The sequence below is a fragment of the Solea senegalensis genome, linkage group LG21 (genome assembly GCF_019176455.1).
Source record: "Solea senegalensis isolate Sse05_10M linkage group LG21, IFAPA_SoseM_1, whole genome shotgun sequence".
Taxonomy (NCBI): Eukaryota; Metazoa; Chordata; class Actinopteri; order Pleuronectiformes; family Soleidae; genus Solea; species Solea senegalensis.
In genome coordinates this window covers 5,929,523-5,948,435 of record NC_058040.1, presented here as the reverse complement: position 1 = coordinate 5,948,435, position 18,913 = coordinate 5,929,523, and the positions used below count along the sequence as shown (strand labels likewise).

Genomic DNA, 18,913 nt, shown 5'->3' with positions numbered 1-18,913 from the left:
AAACACATTTCGGATTAAAGCAAACATTTCTAATAACCTCTCAGGCTGGACTAAAATAATTAAAGAGTTAAAAGAGTTAAAAGTTAAGCAGCTCTACCAACAAACCAGGATTATTACTCATATGGGCAGATAACTAGTAGTAAAATCAATGTACTTGAACAGAGTAGAGCAGAGCAACTGCAACAGCTGATTCACTACAGGCTCAGGGGTTCAACTAATGCCCTCTAGTGGCGGTGAGAAAGAGCATCAATTAACGTTTTAATTCTCTTTTGTCCAAGTTTGACATAATAAACAGTCAGTTCAACGCGATCATTCAAGAAAACCAACAGAATGTGTGGTTTTAATGCCCCAAAGAGAGAAGAGAACGCTGTAAACAAAACTAAACAAATGATTTTCAGTTATTAAACTCAGTTCCCCCTGTACTCATACATACTGTACTGTATATCTCACTGAGTGCAATACACAGCAATGCCCCTCTCTGTTGACCTGCTTTTATATTTATTATGTTTTTTAATGCCTGTGTGTGTTTTACAGTGGATTAATTATAAGTCAATAGATCATCTGCTCACAAACACATACTGCATCTCCATTGGGTTAATGAAAGATTTGTCTGTTTAAAAGGAAATGCTGTTCCCCTGTAGGGTGTGAATACATTGAGCTGTGAATATGCTGAGAATAATCAATATTCTCCATTTTATTTCCTGTAACTGGAACACGCTTACTTGGACATTAGAAAACGATCTGACGTTCAGTGGCGAGAACAAATGAAGCGGCACTCAAGAACATTTATCTTATCATGAAACATTTATTACAAAATGCCACACGTTGAAAGAACAATCATTTGAGGAGCCGTGAAACTGTGACTGTGTTCAAAAACATTCAGAATCTTAAAGAATTTTGAATGTAATGTTTTTGCAAAAGCAAGCATCCACAGTTGTTTAACTGAATCTTCTTTAATAATAAAAAAATAAATATTTTTGACAAAAAAAAATACCAAATCAGTGTCTGAAGAACACTGGAAAAAAAGGTTGAGTCCAGTTTTATATACAGGACAGTGTCTGAATGGTGAAAACTCACTGAAGGTTTAAATCTGGTTTGGCTTCTTCATTAGTGGTTAAGTAGCTGGAAAAGACAGTGTCAACTAAAAGTGCAGACGTTGGGTGTTTTAGTATTGCATTTAAATAAAGGTTTAGTTTTAGAAAACAGTAAAAAAAAAAGAAGATATCCTGGCTTTTTAGCCTCTAATATCAATATCAAGCGTCAAAATCCAGAAACTCTCAATCCTACATTACCCCAAATCGAACTCAGTAATATATTTTCATCAAATTCATAATCCCATTGACAAATTGACAAAAGTCCAGCAACAATAATGCCATCAAACCAGTCAATGACTCGAATCCTGTCATGTTACTTCTTAGGGTGAATATACTAAACTTCATATATTAAAAAAAAAGGAGTACCCCTTTAATGTACAACCTTTGAGGAGGGACTTTGTCCCTTTTCTTTCATATTTCACCTTTTTTCCCTACATGACTTGAAAAACTCTTCCCAATGTACAAAATGTTTAAGTGAGTGAATGTGTGAAAACCTGAAATTGTCTTGGCACAAATATCACTAAGTTAAATTATGAAAAGAACTATCTAATGATAATCAAAAGCATGAAGATTAGTATTTATGACTCCATCCTTACAGACGCTTTGAAGACGTTCACCACCAATGTCCTGATTTGTTGGATCTATTTTTTAAATAGTTATTAGAAGATTAATGTATTGTATCGTTCACCCACATTTGGTCTTTCCCTCTATTTAAGCATTAATTAGAAAGCCATGAAGAGTTTGAGAGTTTATTTGAATTAGTCTGCTCCTTCTATGCCGACTGCAGCCACGGCTGAAACATAGTAAGGTCCCTCTCTGAGGTACGCTTTCAGGTGGATGTAATGCTGGCTGCCCAGAATATCTGCTGCTGTCGATGAAGACACGAGTGTCCCCACCAGTTCAAACTTGGCATCTTTGGCCTCCTTGCTTTTACCCGTTGAGCGGTCCAGAATGAACTCCATGAATCCAGGCGTGCTTATCATTAACTTCTGGCCCCATGGCTGAGCGGCAATGGCCTGGAACACATAGATAAAATATGAGTGAGGCCACAAATGTTCATGCCAAGTGAGGAGATCAAGAGATCAAGAGGAAATAAAGAGGCTTTAATTCTGCTCAGCACTCACGGAGAAAATCCCAAGAGCCACACAATACAGCTCTGGGAATGGCTGAGTGCTGATGCTGCGAATCATGTCCATGGGATGGTCTGACAAATGTTGGAACCAGGACTCTGTCAAGGCAAGAAGATCTTCTGTCTGCTGCTCTGGCTGTAAAGAACGAAGAGGTCTTTTAAATGTTAAATGTACACAAAATGTGTTTTATGCTTTATGGGGAGAGGTTCAAAGGCACAACACTCAGCAAACGGTAGTTATGATCCATTAGTGACAAATACACACAATAAAATTAATAACAACCTTTAAGTTCACTGATCAAAAGACATAAAAGAGAGATATGGTGCACACACATACCTGTAGAGTAAGAAGCTGTGATATGGCATCTAAGCTGCGCACTCTCAGCTCTGTAGCCGCAGAGTTGGCAAGCTGACTCATTTTTGTCAACACAGTCTTGAACTTCTCTCCTTAAGATACATATCACGTTAGACACATTGCAAATACATACAACCACACTCAAAAAGGGGCCGGAGCTCCTTTCGTTTTTATGGAATAAAAGAAATATTAGAAATATAGTAAGCTTACCTGTTTTTTGTAGGACCTGCTTTCCCTCCACAGTAGACCCAAGTAAGCCCAAAGTGTCCAGAGCCACCCCGAGCATCACAGGGTCTGCGTCCAGAGTCATCTCAAACACTTTGTTCTGGAAAGCTGGGTATGTTTCACAGACCTGCTGTGGGCTGTCCGCAATGGCAAGGTTTCCAAAGAACTTCACCAAACCTACAGGAGAGATTCAGTCAATCCACATTTGCTTATTTACTTCCAATGCTATCGAGCCATACAGCTTCTGTTTTCATGTAAAAAAAAAAAAAAAAAAAACAGTTGAGCAGAGGGGATTTGGATTGGTTTTTATTTTGTTGAAGCTTTTCTACAGTGACTCACCAGGCAAGTAGAGGGAGGAGAAGGAGTCTGCCTCTGATCCTATGATCATGTTGGAGAGCTTTTCCATGATGCCCTGTTGGGCCAAATACTGCCGGCCATGCTGACTGTGAGCTAGAGTGGTCACCATCTCTATGGCTGTGGCCCTAAAGAGAAAATAGCCAAATCCTGAATCGAGTTCTTCAAAAATCCATGGACAGTTGACGACACAGACTATTTAGTACTACTGCATGTACGCCTGCCTGGACAGACCTAATGTTACTGCAGCTACTTCATTTGACTCAACTTATTACCTGATCAAAACGTCGTCTCCAGACAGCTCACTGAGGAGCTGAGAGAGGATGCTGCTGTTGGCACAGTAACCAAGAGAAATGGGAGAAACCGATGAGATTTCCACCACCAGCTGCAAACAGTAACAGAAGTAGATCAGTAATGTCGTGTCAGTCATCTTTTGGCTGACAACTGAGAGCACAAACTTAAAAGTTCAACAGTTATTCAGCTGCAAATGTGACTTAACAGAGCCAGAAAGTGTTGCCCACATTCTGGCACGATTTCTTGATCTCTTTAGTCATACCTTATACTGATTTTAAAACACATGTCACTTATTGCGCAACGAAGCGTACCTCGTATATTCGGTATCTGACAATGTCACTTGCGGCCATCACGTCCTTCATGACTTTCAGGAGGTCGGTCTGGAACAATTTGTCTAACCCAGGCTTGCACTGACTCAGTTTAGACAAGGATCGAATGGCCTAAGGACAAAAAAAACACTGTCATTTTAAGTAGACGCATTAAAATTCATGCAGTCCATTTGAGTGTCTCAGTCCTCACACCTGTTTTGCCACTGCCATTTTCTCTTCTGCAATGCATTGAATGACTGCACGAAGAATGTCATGGTCGTGCAGGATTTCAGTGGCAGCATCACGGTGCTCCACTATTCTGCCAATCTGCCAGAGAAAAACAGGGATACTTAATTTGGCCACTGATTTTTAGGGAACTGTGTGAGTGTGTGATTGTGTGTCCTACCTGTACTAAAGCCAGTATCTTAACCTCTTCATTAGGATGAGTCAGACCAGCCTGCAGCTCCGCTCTGTAGTTCTGCACCACGTGCTCAGGACTGAGCACCGTTAAGATGCGCTCAAGAATATCCACACAGAGTTCAACCTGCTCCCTGTTAACACAGTTTACATTAGTCTTCTTTCCCTAGAATCTACAAATTATTTTATCAGTTAAACATCAGTCACTTGATCTGCATCAAATGTTCACGAACACAAACTTTTTTCGGCTTCTCTATTCCATGGTCGCCAATCATACAATCGCAAATGATCAGCACAAGACGACATTAAAGCTGCAGTAAAGCCAAATGATTAGTCAGACAACAGAAAACCAATTAATAGTCATAAAAATAATAGTAAATTGAATTTATAAGGCACTTTACACTGCAAAATTATCTCAAACAAGCAGTAAAAACAAGTAAAGTTAAAACGAGCAACATTGACGATAAAAGCATAATGGAGTTACATATTAATGTCTCAACAATTTTGATAAAAGCAGGACCACATTAGTCACTTTCATTGGGGACTGTGGGTTTACATTTTTACAACAACAGTGTAAGAGTTTGGTGAAATGATTTCAATAAGGCAGAAATGGAATATAAAATGTTTAGGTTTTTTGAGTGTACACTTGTGTGACTGTATGAAATGTTCATTTTTATAACCAAAGAACATTACATTACCTTTATATTTACAGCAGTAAACTAATGGCCAAATGAAATACCTTGTGGGTTTCCTACATGCTTCAGCTGCAGCGTGCAGCTTCACCAATAGATGTTGCCAAATACTACTTTTCTGCCTCTGCAACATTCGCACAGTCCAAATAAAAGGGTGAGTGTTAAAAAACGTGCAAATATTTTAACACCGCCATGAACCGGAACAACTTGAACGTGAAGATTAATCGTAAACAAAGTCAAAGCTATAGTGCAGTGCAGTCAGTGCATGTGCAGCATTATAGCATTGTAGCTGCCTAGCAAGCCAAGGTTAATTACAGCAAACTTAACTTTGCTTGTAGTTGAGGTGGATACACCGTGACTGACAGACAGAGTGACTCATCACATAGCACTCAACTACTGCTAAAGCAAAAGAAGAACCACTGAGTCAAACTCACCCCCGACTGGAGTTTAACAAAGAGAAAATCACCCCGAGACGTAGTCCACTCACTGAGCCTCTCAAAGCGTTGGCAGGTATCGCTAATAAAGCAGTTTTCAAACCTTGCAGCTCCTCTATGGGATCTTGGACACCGGAGATTTCCTCCAGTAAACTCTCAATTGACGCAGCCATGTCTGCGAATTTGGACCAACGTTGCAGTCACGTACTGTTTATTTCCGCCTCTGTGCTTCTTCTACTCCACGCTTCTGACTGTTGCTATCCAACACCGCCACCTCTTGGGCTGAGTATGAAACTTCAAAGGATTCAAGGCTTTGTTGTCCATTGCAATAATAACATTGCAATTGTTATGTCTGCAGTGAAATTCTTCTTTCCATGTGCAATGTACCACGGAGCTCTTCTGGTGACATTTGATATGTAGAAAAATTAATTAATAATAAAAAAGTATATGAATACTCAAAACCTTAGTTTAAAGCTGTGAAACTCAATTTGTTTGTCACAGCAGGAATAATAATCAACCTAGAACGTGTACGTTTATCAGAAAATGCAGTTGAATTTTCTTCTTGTTCTTGTTGTTGCTGAAAATGCACATCAGCCTCATATGTAAGCGATAAAACATGTCTGGACATGGTGGTAACCCTAATAAAATTGTGGTATGATCCAGTTATTCCTCACAGGTGTCATTAATGTTGCATGATGCAGGTTATGAGGTTTAGGGTGCTCCGTTACACGCAGCTATAGAGTTTCATGAAAGTGGAAACCTTGTCTGAGGGCTCGTATTGTTGTAGCACAGACCGCAGAGGCAGCAGGTCCTCTGGTCATCTACCGCCAAGAAACACAGTTGCAGAGGCAGGTGTCATGCAGGTACTTGTATAAACAGCTTTTACATTTTTGTTTACATATGACTGGCTACATTTATGGTTTATCATACTTTCTTTATGTCTGTGTCATGCTCCAGTGCTCTCTGTGTAAGCTGCGTACCCACCAGTGGTGTTTCCTCTTCTTCAATGTGCTGCTCTTTCACGCCTTGCTGTTTGGGGCAGACTTTGTCGAGGAGTACCTCCTGCAGCCTACGCCTGCTCTCTACACCGATGGTACCGTTGTTGATGTAAGGGAGAAAGCAAGGAAACTAGACCTGGGTAATGCCAGGGAGAATGCGTCCCAGGCCTACAATATCATTAACCCCAATACCTGCAGAAACTCTGACCTCTTCATCCTAGCACTAGTTTTCAGCTCTCCGGCAAATTTCACTCAGCGAGATGCCATCAGGAGGACATGGGCCAACCAAACACTCATTCAAGGCTTCCCGGTGAAGGTACTGTTCTTTTTAGGATCAACTCAGACTTCTGCTGCTCAAGATGCTCTCATGAAAGAATCTGTCCACTATGGGGACATGGTCCAAGGTCATGCTGTGGCTGACTCATCTCTACGAGGCCCAACAGAGAGGACTGTGCTGGCACTCCGCTGGGTGATCACCTTCTGTCCTCTGGCACGTTTTGTTCTGTTGACCAAAGACTCTGTGTTTGTCAATCTCCCTGCCATTGGAAACTACCTACTTGGTCTACACAGGCACCCCGAGGACCTCTATCTGGGTAGGGTGATCCAGAAAGACTCACCTGACAGAGACCCCAATAGTTCTGGCTACCTTCCCCCAGTTCTCTATCCTCACAAGTACCTGCCTGACTACTGTGATGGGACGGCTTATATTCTGTCTCAAGATGTGGTTAGAAAAGTGTACGTGGCATCTGCAGCAGTCCATGCAGCAGTGACAGCTGATGTTTTTGTGGGCATGTGTGCTCAGAAGGCTGGTGTGGCTCCAACACACAGTGCTAGGTTTTCAGGAGGCAAACACATCCGCTACAATGCCTGCTGCTACCGCTATCTGTTAACGTCAGCGGGAATGAGGAGCCATGAACTAGAAACAGTTTGGGCAGATCTAGGACAGAGGGCTGGACGATGCTCACTGTTACGGACATACTATGGCCTGGTGACTTGCAAGGCCCTCACATACCTGGATAAACTGTCCTTCTTCAACTCCCGGGGACAAGCTTAATCACAGTGTGTAATTACTTTGAGTGTGCTTGTGAGTGACAGAGACTAACAGGAAGTGGGATTTAAATAATTAAAAGTCCGCAAAAGAGTCCGCAAGTTCATTGTCCTTGTGCACATGTGTTTGGCACAGTTTGGTTTAGTCATTATTTTTAGTTTACTATAATAGTAAAAGAAAATATTTAAGTGGTCAAAAAGGTGAAAAAAAACTCTTAACTGCTGTATTGTTTTGAATTATAAAATTATATATAATGCCATAATTCAGTTTTGTAGCATGTTTCACAAGACTCTGTGTCCCAATAGAATCCCTAGATACTACTTATCAAGCTTTTCTCATTGTTCCAAGACAAGAGTAGTTTAAAAAGGCCTGGGGGTGTTTTCTTGTCTTTAATACACATACAAAGTAACAAAAATAGTCAGGAAGATATACAGTCTTCTTGCCCACACAGTTTCAGATGGAGGCAAATTGATCAGGGGAAATAATTGAGGAGCACTGTGTGGGTTGTTGAGAAAAATCATTTCAGACTGTGATGTATTTGTCAATAAAATATCACAAATACTGTATATTGTCTTAATTAAACTGAATTTCCAACTCTTGCTGGGGAAACATCTCAGGCCCATGTCTGTGTTTATTATCTGTGAGGGAGACACACAAGTAATCAACTGATAATTCTACTTTCACATAGTTTAAATTCCAGATCTGTTCATCTCTTTGCATTTCCATTATAAATGACAGATGTCCTGATAGATTTCATATTCACCATGTATGCTTTCAACACTCATCATGAGCCTGAATAAATGCCATTTTTCTCCTGAGTTGCACAATTTGTGTTATCATGACTGTTGCTTTAGTGCAACTGAAAGGTGTGATCATACAGTAGCTGGCACTGCAGTAAATTCATTTGTCTGACTTAATTTCCAGTAATCTTGCGTCCTCTAACTGCTGCTCAAACTCCACTAAAGGAAAGCCTTGGCCCTTGGCCCAGCACCATGAGCCGACCAAACAAAATGTTTGGGTGTTTACAACCTTTTTCTGTTCTGTTCTCCTGCCAGTGGTTCACACTGCAGCACTCTGCTCCACCTTGGCAATGTTCCATTGTGACTGCAAAGCATTTCCAAGCTGTCTGTCTCTCTGCACCAGGCAAAGAATCAAAGAATAACATCTCATCGTGTCTATAATCATACTGACTGGTGACCAGTCATGACATTAAAAAAAATATTTTTGTATAGACATAGCATCGGTGTGAACCCATGTTGCTCTTTGGGATTAATCTGGATTTATTAGCATCAACTCCTCCCATCCATGGCTTTAGTACAGTGGCTAGTCTTATCCCACAATGCTTTAATTTTAATTTAACTTAAATGGATATTTATGTGCTACTTTTATCAGGTTGTTGACTGATGATAATGTATAGAGACAGCTTTGGAAACATTTTAAAGGATTTGTCTAATAAATAGCTTTCTCTTTGAAAAGACTCTGGCTTAAAGATCCATACCACTTTCACATGTATCTGAAGATGCTCAGCTTGGTTTAGCTTAGTTTAGCATTAGCATTGGAAGCAAGTGAGACAAGCTAACCTGGCCAAAGCAAGGTCACTTTTTTGACAAAAAACAATCTCATTAAGTCACTGCACAAGTGGGGCACTCGAGTCACGATCTTGCGTACAAACCAGGAAACAGAGGGACACCAACACGACAACGTGGAATTTTATTCGAGACTTCTGAGAACTCCCACAAAGTAAGGTAAGACAGGAAGTCAGTTGGTTGCTATTGTAAGCTAACGCTAGTTAACGTCATGGTTGGTCGAAAGTTGGTTGTGATTAGTCCGTGAAACGTGTCGTTTTTTTCTTATATTTGAAATAAATTGCCATGGTTTAATGTAGACCTAATGTCAGTTTTCTTTACATGTTATGCTCTGTAGTTTCATATATTTTCATTTTATTGATGTTTATTATATATTTTTTGTAAAATGTGTTGTATGGGACCATGAAGCAGTCCTTATTTACAATGTAAGAGTAATGCAGTATTTCTGTTAGTGATAGAACTTTTGCAGTCTTTCTTTTTATTATTTTGTAGTTAGTTTATTTCAGTCGCAGGTATTCTCAAATGGATATACATGTGTGTTGACACACAGAATTAAATAGCAGCATCGTCCATATAAAGAAATAGACAGAAAAGGTGTAGGTTGAAGCTCAAGCTTATTTTGCCTACCCTTAGAAATTTAAATGTGGAATATCTGGAAAATCATCTTCATCTGCTATAGTCATATGACTAGACTTGACTTGATTCTTGCAAGAATGTCTTTGGACTTGCTTGAGACTTGAAGGTTAAGAATTGTGACTTGCATATGTGTGACTTACTCCCATCTCTGAGTCCCTGTGAAATCACACCCTATGATTTAGTTTTTCAAATATGCTATTGAACAAATTAATTTGTATGTGTTGTGTTTTATTATGTGAGCGTTTGAAGTATGGAAGAGGGATCAAAAGTGCTTGAAGTATATAGCATGGGCATTCTTGTGGATTTATGTCCACACTAACAAAAAACAGACCACAAACTCAAGCAGTTTTCTTTTCTTGTTACTGTGGAGATGCAAAAGTTGCCAGAGGTGTTTGTGAGTGCAGTTATTCATTATGTAAAGTCATCATCATAATATTGGATTTATTGTGCTGAGGTTGGTTAGGAGTTTCCTAGAGAAAGTGGAAACAGGGTTCACAGAGCAGGAAAGCCACCAGACCCCCCTAAACCACATGTACACTTTATCGTCAGCACACTTACACTCACAACACAGCCTGCAGGGACTGTTAATGTGAGGTCGAGGGTCGGTAAATTGCATGTGGGTGGCACAGTGCTCTTATGAATGCTTCCCCTTAGACAGACACATCTCTGCTGAGAGGGACTCATCAAACCAGAGAAATACTGTTTTATTTAGGCTGTTTACACTGACGAAAGAAGTGCAGGGCTCCCCAGCCCACGGCCTGATTTGTGGGGAGGGTCAGTGGGAGTTAATGTCTTAGTTGATGAAAGAAATGACTGTTTGTAATTTTAATTTTTACTGTGCACATGTGTCATTCAAGAGAATATACAGTGTGCGTTTTTATACACGAGTGTACAATTCTTATGTGTTTTATGTTCACAGCAGTGGCTTGTTATTCATATGGCCCTCCAGCCCACGTCCATTTACGTAGAAGCAGTAACCTCAAGGATAAACGCTCTTTTTGACGACATCTGTGGTTACTTCTTCTTTCCCTTTTTATAAACTCCATAATCTTTCCTTTGAGGTTTTGTTCATTTTGCCAAGCCAGGAGCTTGTGCCTCCCATACTGTGCAGTTGCCTCTTACTTCTTGTGTTTTTATTCTGCATTCTTTTGGCTCTTTTTAGAGAAAGACCTTTTCCAAAAATCTGGATGAAGTAAAGTGCAATAAAAACGTTTCCTATACATTTTTTTTGCTACCGTGGACTCATGTAACGCTGAACATCTTATGAAGGAATAACTACATTTTGATAATGAAACTTGTCATTAATCCAATCTTGCTGAGGAATTTTTGGTCACAACATGAGGTCATATAAAGTAAAGTCATGATACAGCTGACCAAAAATATCTTCCAATTCCCAGCAACAGGATTTTAAAAATACTCTCCATCAAAACCTCACTCCCCTTTAGAAACATTTACAATTTAGTCTAAAAGGATTTTGTAGTCACGTTAGTGGTTATGTAAGCTTACCCTTCCCCAATTTCCATAAATATTACATAAACTCAGCATCATAAATGTAAACTAAGCAGCGGCCGTTGCCTTCTCTGATATTTCTGGCAGGTGAGTGTTGCCAATATTTGGACGTTTGTGGGCTGTCCATTCAAAGTGATGATGTTTCTTGGTAATTGCTTCTAAAACTATCAGCTCTCTGAGTGTAAGGCATCCTCTATCATGGCTGTCAGGATCAGTGTTGGGTGGAGACTCAGTCTGCAATAGAGCATATCAGATCACATGTTATTAGAGGCACGTACTGCATTTGTCGGTGGGTTGTGCTGTGGTCATGTTATTTTCCCCTCTACTTTGACTCTAATGTCAACTCAAGACATCTGCTAACACTCTAATGCGCCCATACATGCAGCGTCTATTCCCTTTTACTGTAATATTTTCAGTAATATTCATAAAACACAAAGACTATTTTACAACTTATATAGATAGAATATAACAAATTCTAGTCTGCTGTATGTATAATTAGAAAAATACTTAACTTAATTATTATACAGTGAATTTTAAAGTAAATATATGCAGTATATTGAGTATACTATTGACTAAACAGTAAATTAAATAAACACACTATAACGGCATCAAGAAAAACAGACATATGTGTTTAAATGGTTTTCGATTAATTTTTTTTATGGTGGTGGGATATGGAGGAAGCAGGAGGGATTCTGTATATCTGCACTGCAACTCTCTTTTTGTTCATTTTAAACCTCTTTTTGGTTGACTGCTTCATCCCCCTCTGACTAGTTTTTATTATCACCATGAAACGCTGAATATTTTGCAGTCATGATGTCTCATCTAAGGGTCCTGATCAAATAATTTCATTTAAGTCAATCTCATGGGCTCTGTAATTGCCATCATTTTATTGATAAATAGACTGCATATTTGAGTCACATTGATATGAATATATTTCCATTTCCAATAGTTTTGGTTGAGTTCGATGTGTCATCTTATATAATGTTAAACATTCTAAAAGGGAAATGGAAGTGTCACAGTGCTGTTACAGGGAGGAAAGAGACAGACAGAGAGAATGTGTGTTAGGTGTTACAAATGGAGGCCTGGTTTATAATAATGGTAATTTTAAAGTTGGTTTTCCCCAATAAAACCACCTTGTCATCCAACACATGTCATTACAGTGTTTTCCTCAGCAGCTCCACAGGAACTGGTGGGTTATCAGAATCCCACTTCCATGAACGTGCCATGGGTAGCTGTCTCTAAACATGTGTACATATATATGTATAATCTGCATATCAGACTTAACCAAACCCTTATGGTTGACGTTTAAAGATCTGCAAGTACACATACCACATATTTACACCACTATTTTTGTGTGACAGTGGTTCTCAGCAGTAGTTCTCAGCAGTTCCCGTGGATGCTGCTGCCTCGGCAAAGCTATAAATGGCTGACAGTGTGGTCACAACCTCATTTACAAAAGGCCTTACGTGAAGAAGAGTTACCGTCTCATCACACGCATTTACAGTATACTGCCAGAGCATGGCATCTAAATTTGGATCTAGAGCCTAAGGCATTGAATGGAAAGTTGAGAAAATAAAAAGATACATTTAGTTTTCATGAAAATGTTTCTTCTAAAATCACTTTGTTTTGACTTTGATTGTTATCCCTTAAAAAGGACTAACTGTTTTACATGTTTTACCTAAGTTGCACAAAGCCAGGTTAACAGTTTTGAGTTGATAAATGTCATTCAACAAAAGTTTAATTGAGGGAAACTGCTAATCCATGATTTCGATTACTGTCAGTAATCGAAATCATGGATTTCAATTTACAGTCATAGTGCTTGGCTAATTGTAAGTGTCTGCCTGCAGCCAGATGGAAAGATGAGAGTTGTATCAATCTGCTCTTTGCACTCCAAAAAAGTGTTTCACCATCATTTTGAAGGATAATATTAGTGGAATTGGTTTCTTTAAGACTCCATTCACTTATAGTACCAAAACAAAAAGCAACTCAAGCATGGTTGATCTTGTCTTTTGTTGATTTCTTGATATGGCAGCTTTGTGGAAGAAACTGTATCTTAGCTAAGGTCAGTGAAGCAATCTTCTCTTTTTCTGCTGGCCCCAGATCAGTGGTCCCATTGTCCTCCCTCAGAATGTGATCTTAATCTGACCTGAATAGAGTTTTGTTACAGAGTGGACTTTCATCCAGCCAGACGTAAGACACCCTGCAGTAAGCAGTTTTTTTTTCCAACGGCAAAGGGTTCATGGCAGCCAGGGTTGTAGCTTCTTATAGCCAGCGTGTTTATGGTGTCTTGTGTCTGTGCATCGTATCATAGAGAATCATATAATACTTACATTGGTCTTCTGGCCATAACTTTATCTTATGTTTGTAATTTTCTTTTACTGAAATACCTTCAGGTTTCGCTTTTCATTACGAGAGTGTTTAGGGGATCAGTTTGAGGGGAGAAAAAAAAGTCTGAGCTAAAATAGACCCAGTCTTTTGTCTCTAACTGAGAAGGTAATGATAGCTTTGACTTGTTCTGAGTGTTCAGCAATGTGAGACCTATTTGAGTACCAAGTTATTCTGCTTGTTGGATCAGCAGCCAGGTAACGGATTTTTGGACTTTTGTATCTTGCTCTACCACTTAATATGTTTTTTAATCTTGGAAGATGCTTCCTCACTTTTTCTGTTGTCATGCTCACAGACAGTTAAAGGGAAAGTTGAGTTTTTTTAATGGCTGCCAGCTGGGACTTTCGCCCTATGTCAGCTGAGATGGGCACCAGCGTCCTCCGTGACCCTCTTGCCATTAGACAATCTTTTCTGGCAGGGAACTGAAGTTCATAAACTGCTCTCTCACCACACCAAAGTCCATCGAGAAAATACACCACAGCACACAGGAGTTGTTGATCCACTGCTGCCTCCACCAGTAACTCATGTTATCTTGTGACTGTGGTGAATATATTTGTTCAGATTAACCTAAATGACACAAATGCACCACATGTAGTGACAGCAGTAGACCAACAGCTCCTCCATACCCATAAAATAAACTCTGATTTTCTCTATGTACTTTGGTGCGGTAGAGTTAGGGGTTTATGAAATTCAATTCTGTCCAACAGTGAGATAAATTGACGAGCATGTTCTTAAGATACCGTACAGATTTTGTTGTATAAAGTCTTTCTTTCTGTCCCAGGAGCATGCTTGGCAAAGTCAGCGTTGATAATGTGTCATCACCCCATACAACTTCTTTTTAATAATAACCAATGTGATTGCAGCACTGGATTCTGTTTCCAGTTCCTCCTCTGATGCTCCTCGCCAGTCAGCTGACTGTATAAAGAATACCTTGTGTGCATCTCTATTGTCTGGTCATCAGTGATCTCATCTCACCATCCTGGCCACTGTGGAGAGGGCACTGTTAAATGATAAATCAGCAGTTTTACACATAGCAAGGTTTGGGGGTGTACATGTTTCAAACCCTAACGATGATGAGATATCCAGATATAGCATCGTCTCATTGGTGTTTTATACTCTCCCGTTCTTAATTCCACACATTGTTTAATGACTAAACACCTGTCAGCTGCAGTTGTAATTGGTAAATGTTGCCTTGCTGACCAAATATGGTCAACGTGGTTAATATAGCTTGCAAACATGAAGGAAAACTCGCTGTGAAAGTAGCTCTACATCTTTTAGTTGTAACTAAATTTAGCTTTCTTTGCTATCTTTATTTTCTATCGAGAAATATACCAGAAGACACAATTATATGACAAGACTGTCATTTTGACATTCATTGAATTGGTGTAGTTTATTGCAGTAGATGTAGTGTTGCGTATTTGTGATAATTTTGCTTAATAATAATAATTATAATAATAATAGTAATAATAATAATAATAATGATAATATCACCAGGTGCTCACATGTTCAAACAAGTCAGACTATAGCAGAGTCCAATACTCTGCCAGTGCTTAAAGTCTAATGTAAAATGGCATATGTAAATGCATTTCATATTACCTGTCTTTACATTTTAGTAGAAATGACTGCAGCTGTGTTGATTATAAAGGTCAAGTCATACAACTCCAGTGCCGCTCCATGTGTGAGTGTTTGTAAGCAGTGTGTGGATCTTCCAGAACACACAACACTCCTTTGGCTTCAGGGGTTGCTACTTCCTTTGATGCTTGTTTGCAGTTTATGTTACATAGTGTGTGGACTCACCAGACGCACCCACACACACACATTCCTTCTAACCGTGGGGCAGCCTGAATATAGTCCTTTAATGGCAGGAAGAGCTCCACCCTTTTAAGTATAAAGTTCTAGATTTTATGAATATGTTGGATTCTGCATGTAGTTTCAGCCAACGAGCCTAACTTATTGTGTTACATGTGTTCGCCCACTGACAGTCAATGGCTGTGCAAGAACATCCTTCTCAGCTGTTGGCTACAAATATTATAATAACAAAACAATTGGTACTTCCAGTACTGTAAAGCTACCTGATAACTAACGTAAGAAAATGTACTTTTCAAAACCGTTTTAATCGTATGGAAGTTGTGATAAGTGATGAATGGGGAATTTAATTTTAGCAAAGGACTGTTATGAGACTGGAGATTCTGGATTAACCAAGCCTCATGATTGACACCTTGTGCATCCAAATTGCTATGAACAATGTCATAGTGAGCCATTAAATTACTATACATACTACACAAGTAGCTTGTTGTCCAAGTACCTAAATCCCCATTTCAGGTGTTGAGGGATGCATTGTTATTCCAATAAACATGACATATAACACGGTTATCTTTGCATAACGGAAAAAAAAAATAACAGTCTAAATAAAGGCTTTGCAGTTTAGTACAATGTTGCCACGGACATGCACTTAAGAGTATAACTATATAATATATATAAATACTTAAAAACTACACTGTATAAATAATTCAGCCAGAAAAAACTAAACAAAAATAAATATATATTATTTTCACAAGAATACAAATTATTTATTTATATTTCTTTGTATTGGATCACACTATATATTTATTATTTTAATTCTCTTATAATTTATACATACTATATACATTTCTTGCACACACAGAAATGCCACTGTTCAGAACTTCTACACAGGAAATGATGTACTGTGCACATGACCGTGTGAGTTATGCATCTGTTTGCTACATGTGAGCCCATACAAACATATATGTTCATGCTGGGAGGAGTTCAGAACAGAGCGAGCATTTGAACCAGTGAAGGGATTTTGTTTTTTCATCATGTTGAAAATATGAGAACTTCATGCAGGCTATCACTAATCATGTGGAGGAAGGAGCCGCATGCACAGAAGGTGCCTTCGATGTTTGTGCGTCAGAGCGTAAACAGATGAGGAAAGTCAACAGGCTGGTCTCAGGGTAGAGGAAAGAGTTAAAAAGGCTCACCTTTCATCTCCAGTTAAATGAAGCCTTTTGATGGATGTTTTCTGTGAAACGGGTCTCAGTGATGGCCCTCATAAGGCAGGACCCTGGCTCTACACAGGCCTGCTGTTCCAGAGAGAGGCAAACATGGGGAATTCTCAAAAGTCCATCTGTGTCTCTCTGACCTGTTTGGATTTCTGCAGGAAGTTCAGCTAGCGAATATAGGTGTGACTGTACTATGATATTAATGAGATTTGTAGAAAGACTCCATTCAAAATAGGCCCAGAAAAAAAGGGTGAAAAAAAAAACCAGGGTCCTTCTGGGATTTCAGTTGAGCTTGCATCCTGCCTCTCTGAGAATGAAGGAGTGAAATCTGATTTTTTTAAACTGCATATTTGTCGTCTATTTCAGTTGCTGGAACCAGAAACAGTACAAACGCACAAGTGCCATTTTTTCTATTTTTTTATGGCTGAAATAACATTTTCTCCCATAACCGGAAGCAAAAAACAGAAATATAAAAGAAAAGTGCACATAAACTCTGAAGAGAAAATATGGGAAATAGACGTAGACAAGTCGAAATGGCCAGAAGCATTTTTACAGACTCCAGCTTTAGACAAGCCTGTGATTAAGGTTTGGTTTACTGGGACAAGTGCAGCGGTTTAAGCCAGGAGGCTTCGTATGAGACAAGGCTGTATAAGACTGAGTCCTTGTTGGGAAATGATAGTGGCCTCTGCCTGGTTGCTGGCACCAAAAATATACAGCTGGGGATGGCTAAGCATCGGGTTTGGGAACATATATATAAAGTTAATTATTGTATATGCTCAAAGAAAAATATAGTAGGCTGTAGCTAGCTACTAATTTTCTCTCTGTCTCTTAACTATTAGACTTTCAGTGACAGCCCCTCTCTATGTACAGCTGGATTATAGGATTGTATTTGTTTAGTCCTGTCTTGTTAAGATATTATCCCTCTTTCTTGGCATTGTGTTTAAGCCATATACAATTTTTTTTTTTCATCTGAAATCATTTTGTAATATTATGTTTTATCTACTTGTGTTTTTCAGTCTGATGTTGCACAAATGTTGGGTTCTTTCTAATATAAAGAAGTTCAATTATTAAGTTACTTAAGGGTGCATCATGCACATTTAACCACCAGAGGTAGCATTGTTCTTCTGGAGAACATCACTCTCTTAAAGCTGTATATGCTCTGTTAACAGGTTAATCTCCTGCTTGTTAGCATGTCAAAGAAAAATATATATAATATAGTTTGTAGTCTTTAAGTCTTTCCTTCATCATTTACCCCACAGCTATTGTTGTAATTTGCGAAGTAAATCATTCAGGGAAGATTTAGATGCATCCAATGCGCGGAGGTTTCTGAATCTGAGAAGTCTGGCTGTGATGCTGCTGGTTGTTGGTCAACAAAAAACACATCTTATTCCTGCATTTCCTCCTCCAACTGAGGCTTTGTGCATTTTATGGCGTGTGGTGTGGGCAGCCGTAGCCACAGTCACCAAACTCTCGCTCTCTCTTTCAGAACCCACATTTACCTGCATCCATGAAAAACAGAAGATGGGGGGGTGAAAGAGTATGTGTTGAGCGTAAAATGAATAGACAAGGAAGGAGGAGGGAAGGAAAATTAGTTTGAATGAAAGAAGGGAGCGTTATCAAATGAATGACCTTTAATTAGAAAGGAGGTTGGTGAGAGATTAGAGGGACAAGAATATGGAGATAGCTGCATGAGATGGACATGAAAAATGACAGAGAGCACAAGAGAGGCAGCACTGTGCCACTCTCCTTCTCCTCCAGAATAACTAACCATGAATCCAGCTTTTGTGATGTAACAGTGTATTGACCCTTGGAGGGGCCCATGACCAAAAGAGGGTGTTTACTTGAAGACGTGAGGAGCTTTGAGTGTTTCACAGCCTCCTGTGTGTTGAGAGGGCCAGCAGTCGTTGACTGCCACTAGAAATGGCACTGGACTCGCCTGTCTCTCTGGCTACCTACCTCTCTCCCTCCCTCCGACAGAAATAACAGAGGGACATAGAGACTGTATTCAAATCAAGTTGAAGTCATTCCAGCTACAGTGCGAGAGCCACAGATCCTCATGGTTCAACAGCTCTGACAGACATTTGTTAGAAGGACACAGTCTGTCATTATATGCATGAATATATGATTTGATGTCATGTCCTCAGTTGCAGCTTTGCATCACCTTCTCTTGAGCAAGAAAGTGCTGAAAGAATCTGGCCCACAGTTCCAGGCAGGTATGTAATGCCATCATTAGAGCAAGGAGCTAATCAATTCCACAAATGCCCTGTCCCAAAAAACATAGTAATTAACTGATATCTTAATCAACCAGTGAACAAACATGTCCACTGATCCAGTCACCCAATTACCAATTATTATCTCCAATGGTCACTCACTTACGGCGGCCGACACACTGCAACAAACTAAAGAGCATGCAGAAGTAGAAACAAGCT

The 18,913-nt window shown here is 39.4% G+C and overlaps 2 protein-coding genes across 2 annotated transcripts; one reads left to right on the top strand and one right to left on the bottom strand.

Annotated features, from left to right (window-relative positions):
* Positions 1–785: 785 nt before the first annotated feature.
* On the bottom strand, positions 786–5,534 carry psmd5 (proteasome 26S subunit, non-ATPase 5). Its single transcript, XM_044012957.1, has 10 exons — positions 5,303–5,534; positions 4,166–4,310; positions 3,973–4,086; positions 3,763–3,891; positions 3,433–3,542; positions 3,143–3,285; positions 2,789–2,980; positions 2,561–2,670; positions 2,219–2,359; positions 786–2,110 (listed from the first exon to the last, which is right to left on the bottom strand). Exons 1-10 carry the CDS (start codon positions 5,473–5,475, stop codon positions 1,853–1,855), a joined length of 1,515 nt encoding a protein of 504 aa, XP_043868892.1. The 5' UTR covers positions 5,476–5,534; the 3' UTR covers positions 786–1,852.
* On the top strand, positions 5,371–7,504 carry LOC122758678 (beta-1,3-galactosyltransferase 9). Its single transcript, XM_044012958.1, has 2 exons — positions 5,371–6,165; positions 6,260–7,504. The coding sequence occupies exons 1-2, from the start codon at positions 6,049–6,051 to the stop codon at positions 7,352–7,354; spliced, it is 1,212 nt and encodes a 403-aa protein (XP_043868893.1). The 5' UTR covers positions 5,371–6,048; the 3' UTR covers positions 7,355–7,504.
* Positions 7,505–18,913: the final 11,409 nt, after the last annotated feature.

Excerpts from the sequence above, each read along its gene's own strand:
- psmd5 (XM_044012957.1), bottom strand. The coding sequence starts at position 5,475 with ATGGCTGCGTCAATTGAGAGTTTACTGGAGGAAATCTCCGGTGTCCAA. Across the intron at positions 3,286-3,432 it reads GGAGACGACGTTTTGATCAG|GGCCACAGCCATAGAGATGG; the intron begins GTAATAAGTTGA and ends TTTTCTCTTTAG. Across the intron at positions 2,111-2,218 it reads TGGCTCTTGGGATTTTCTCC|GCCATTGCCGCTCAGCCATG; the intron begins GTGAGTGCTGAG and ends TATGTGTTCCAG.
- LOC122758678 (XM_044012958.1), top strand. The coding sequence starts at position 6,049 with ATGAAAGTGGAAACCTTGTCTGAGGGCTCGTATTGTTGTAGCACAGAC. Across the intron at positions 6,166-6,259 it reads CAGAGGCAGGTGTCATGCAG|TGCTCTCTGTGTAAGCTGCG; the intron begins GTACTTGTATAA and ends GTCATGCTCCAG.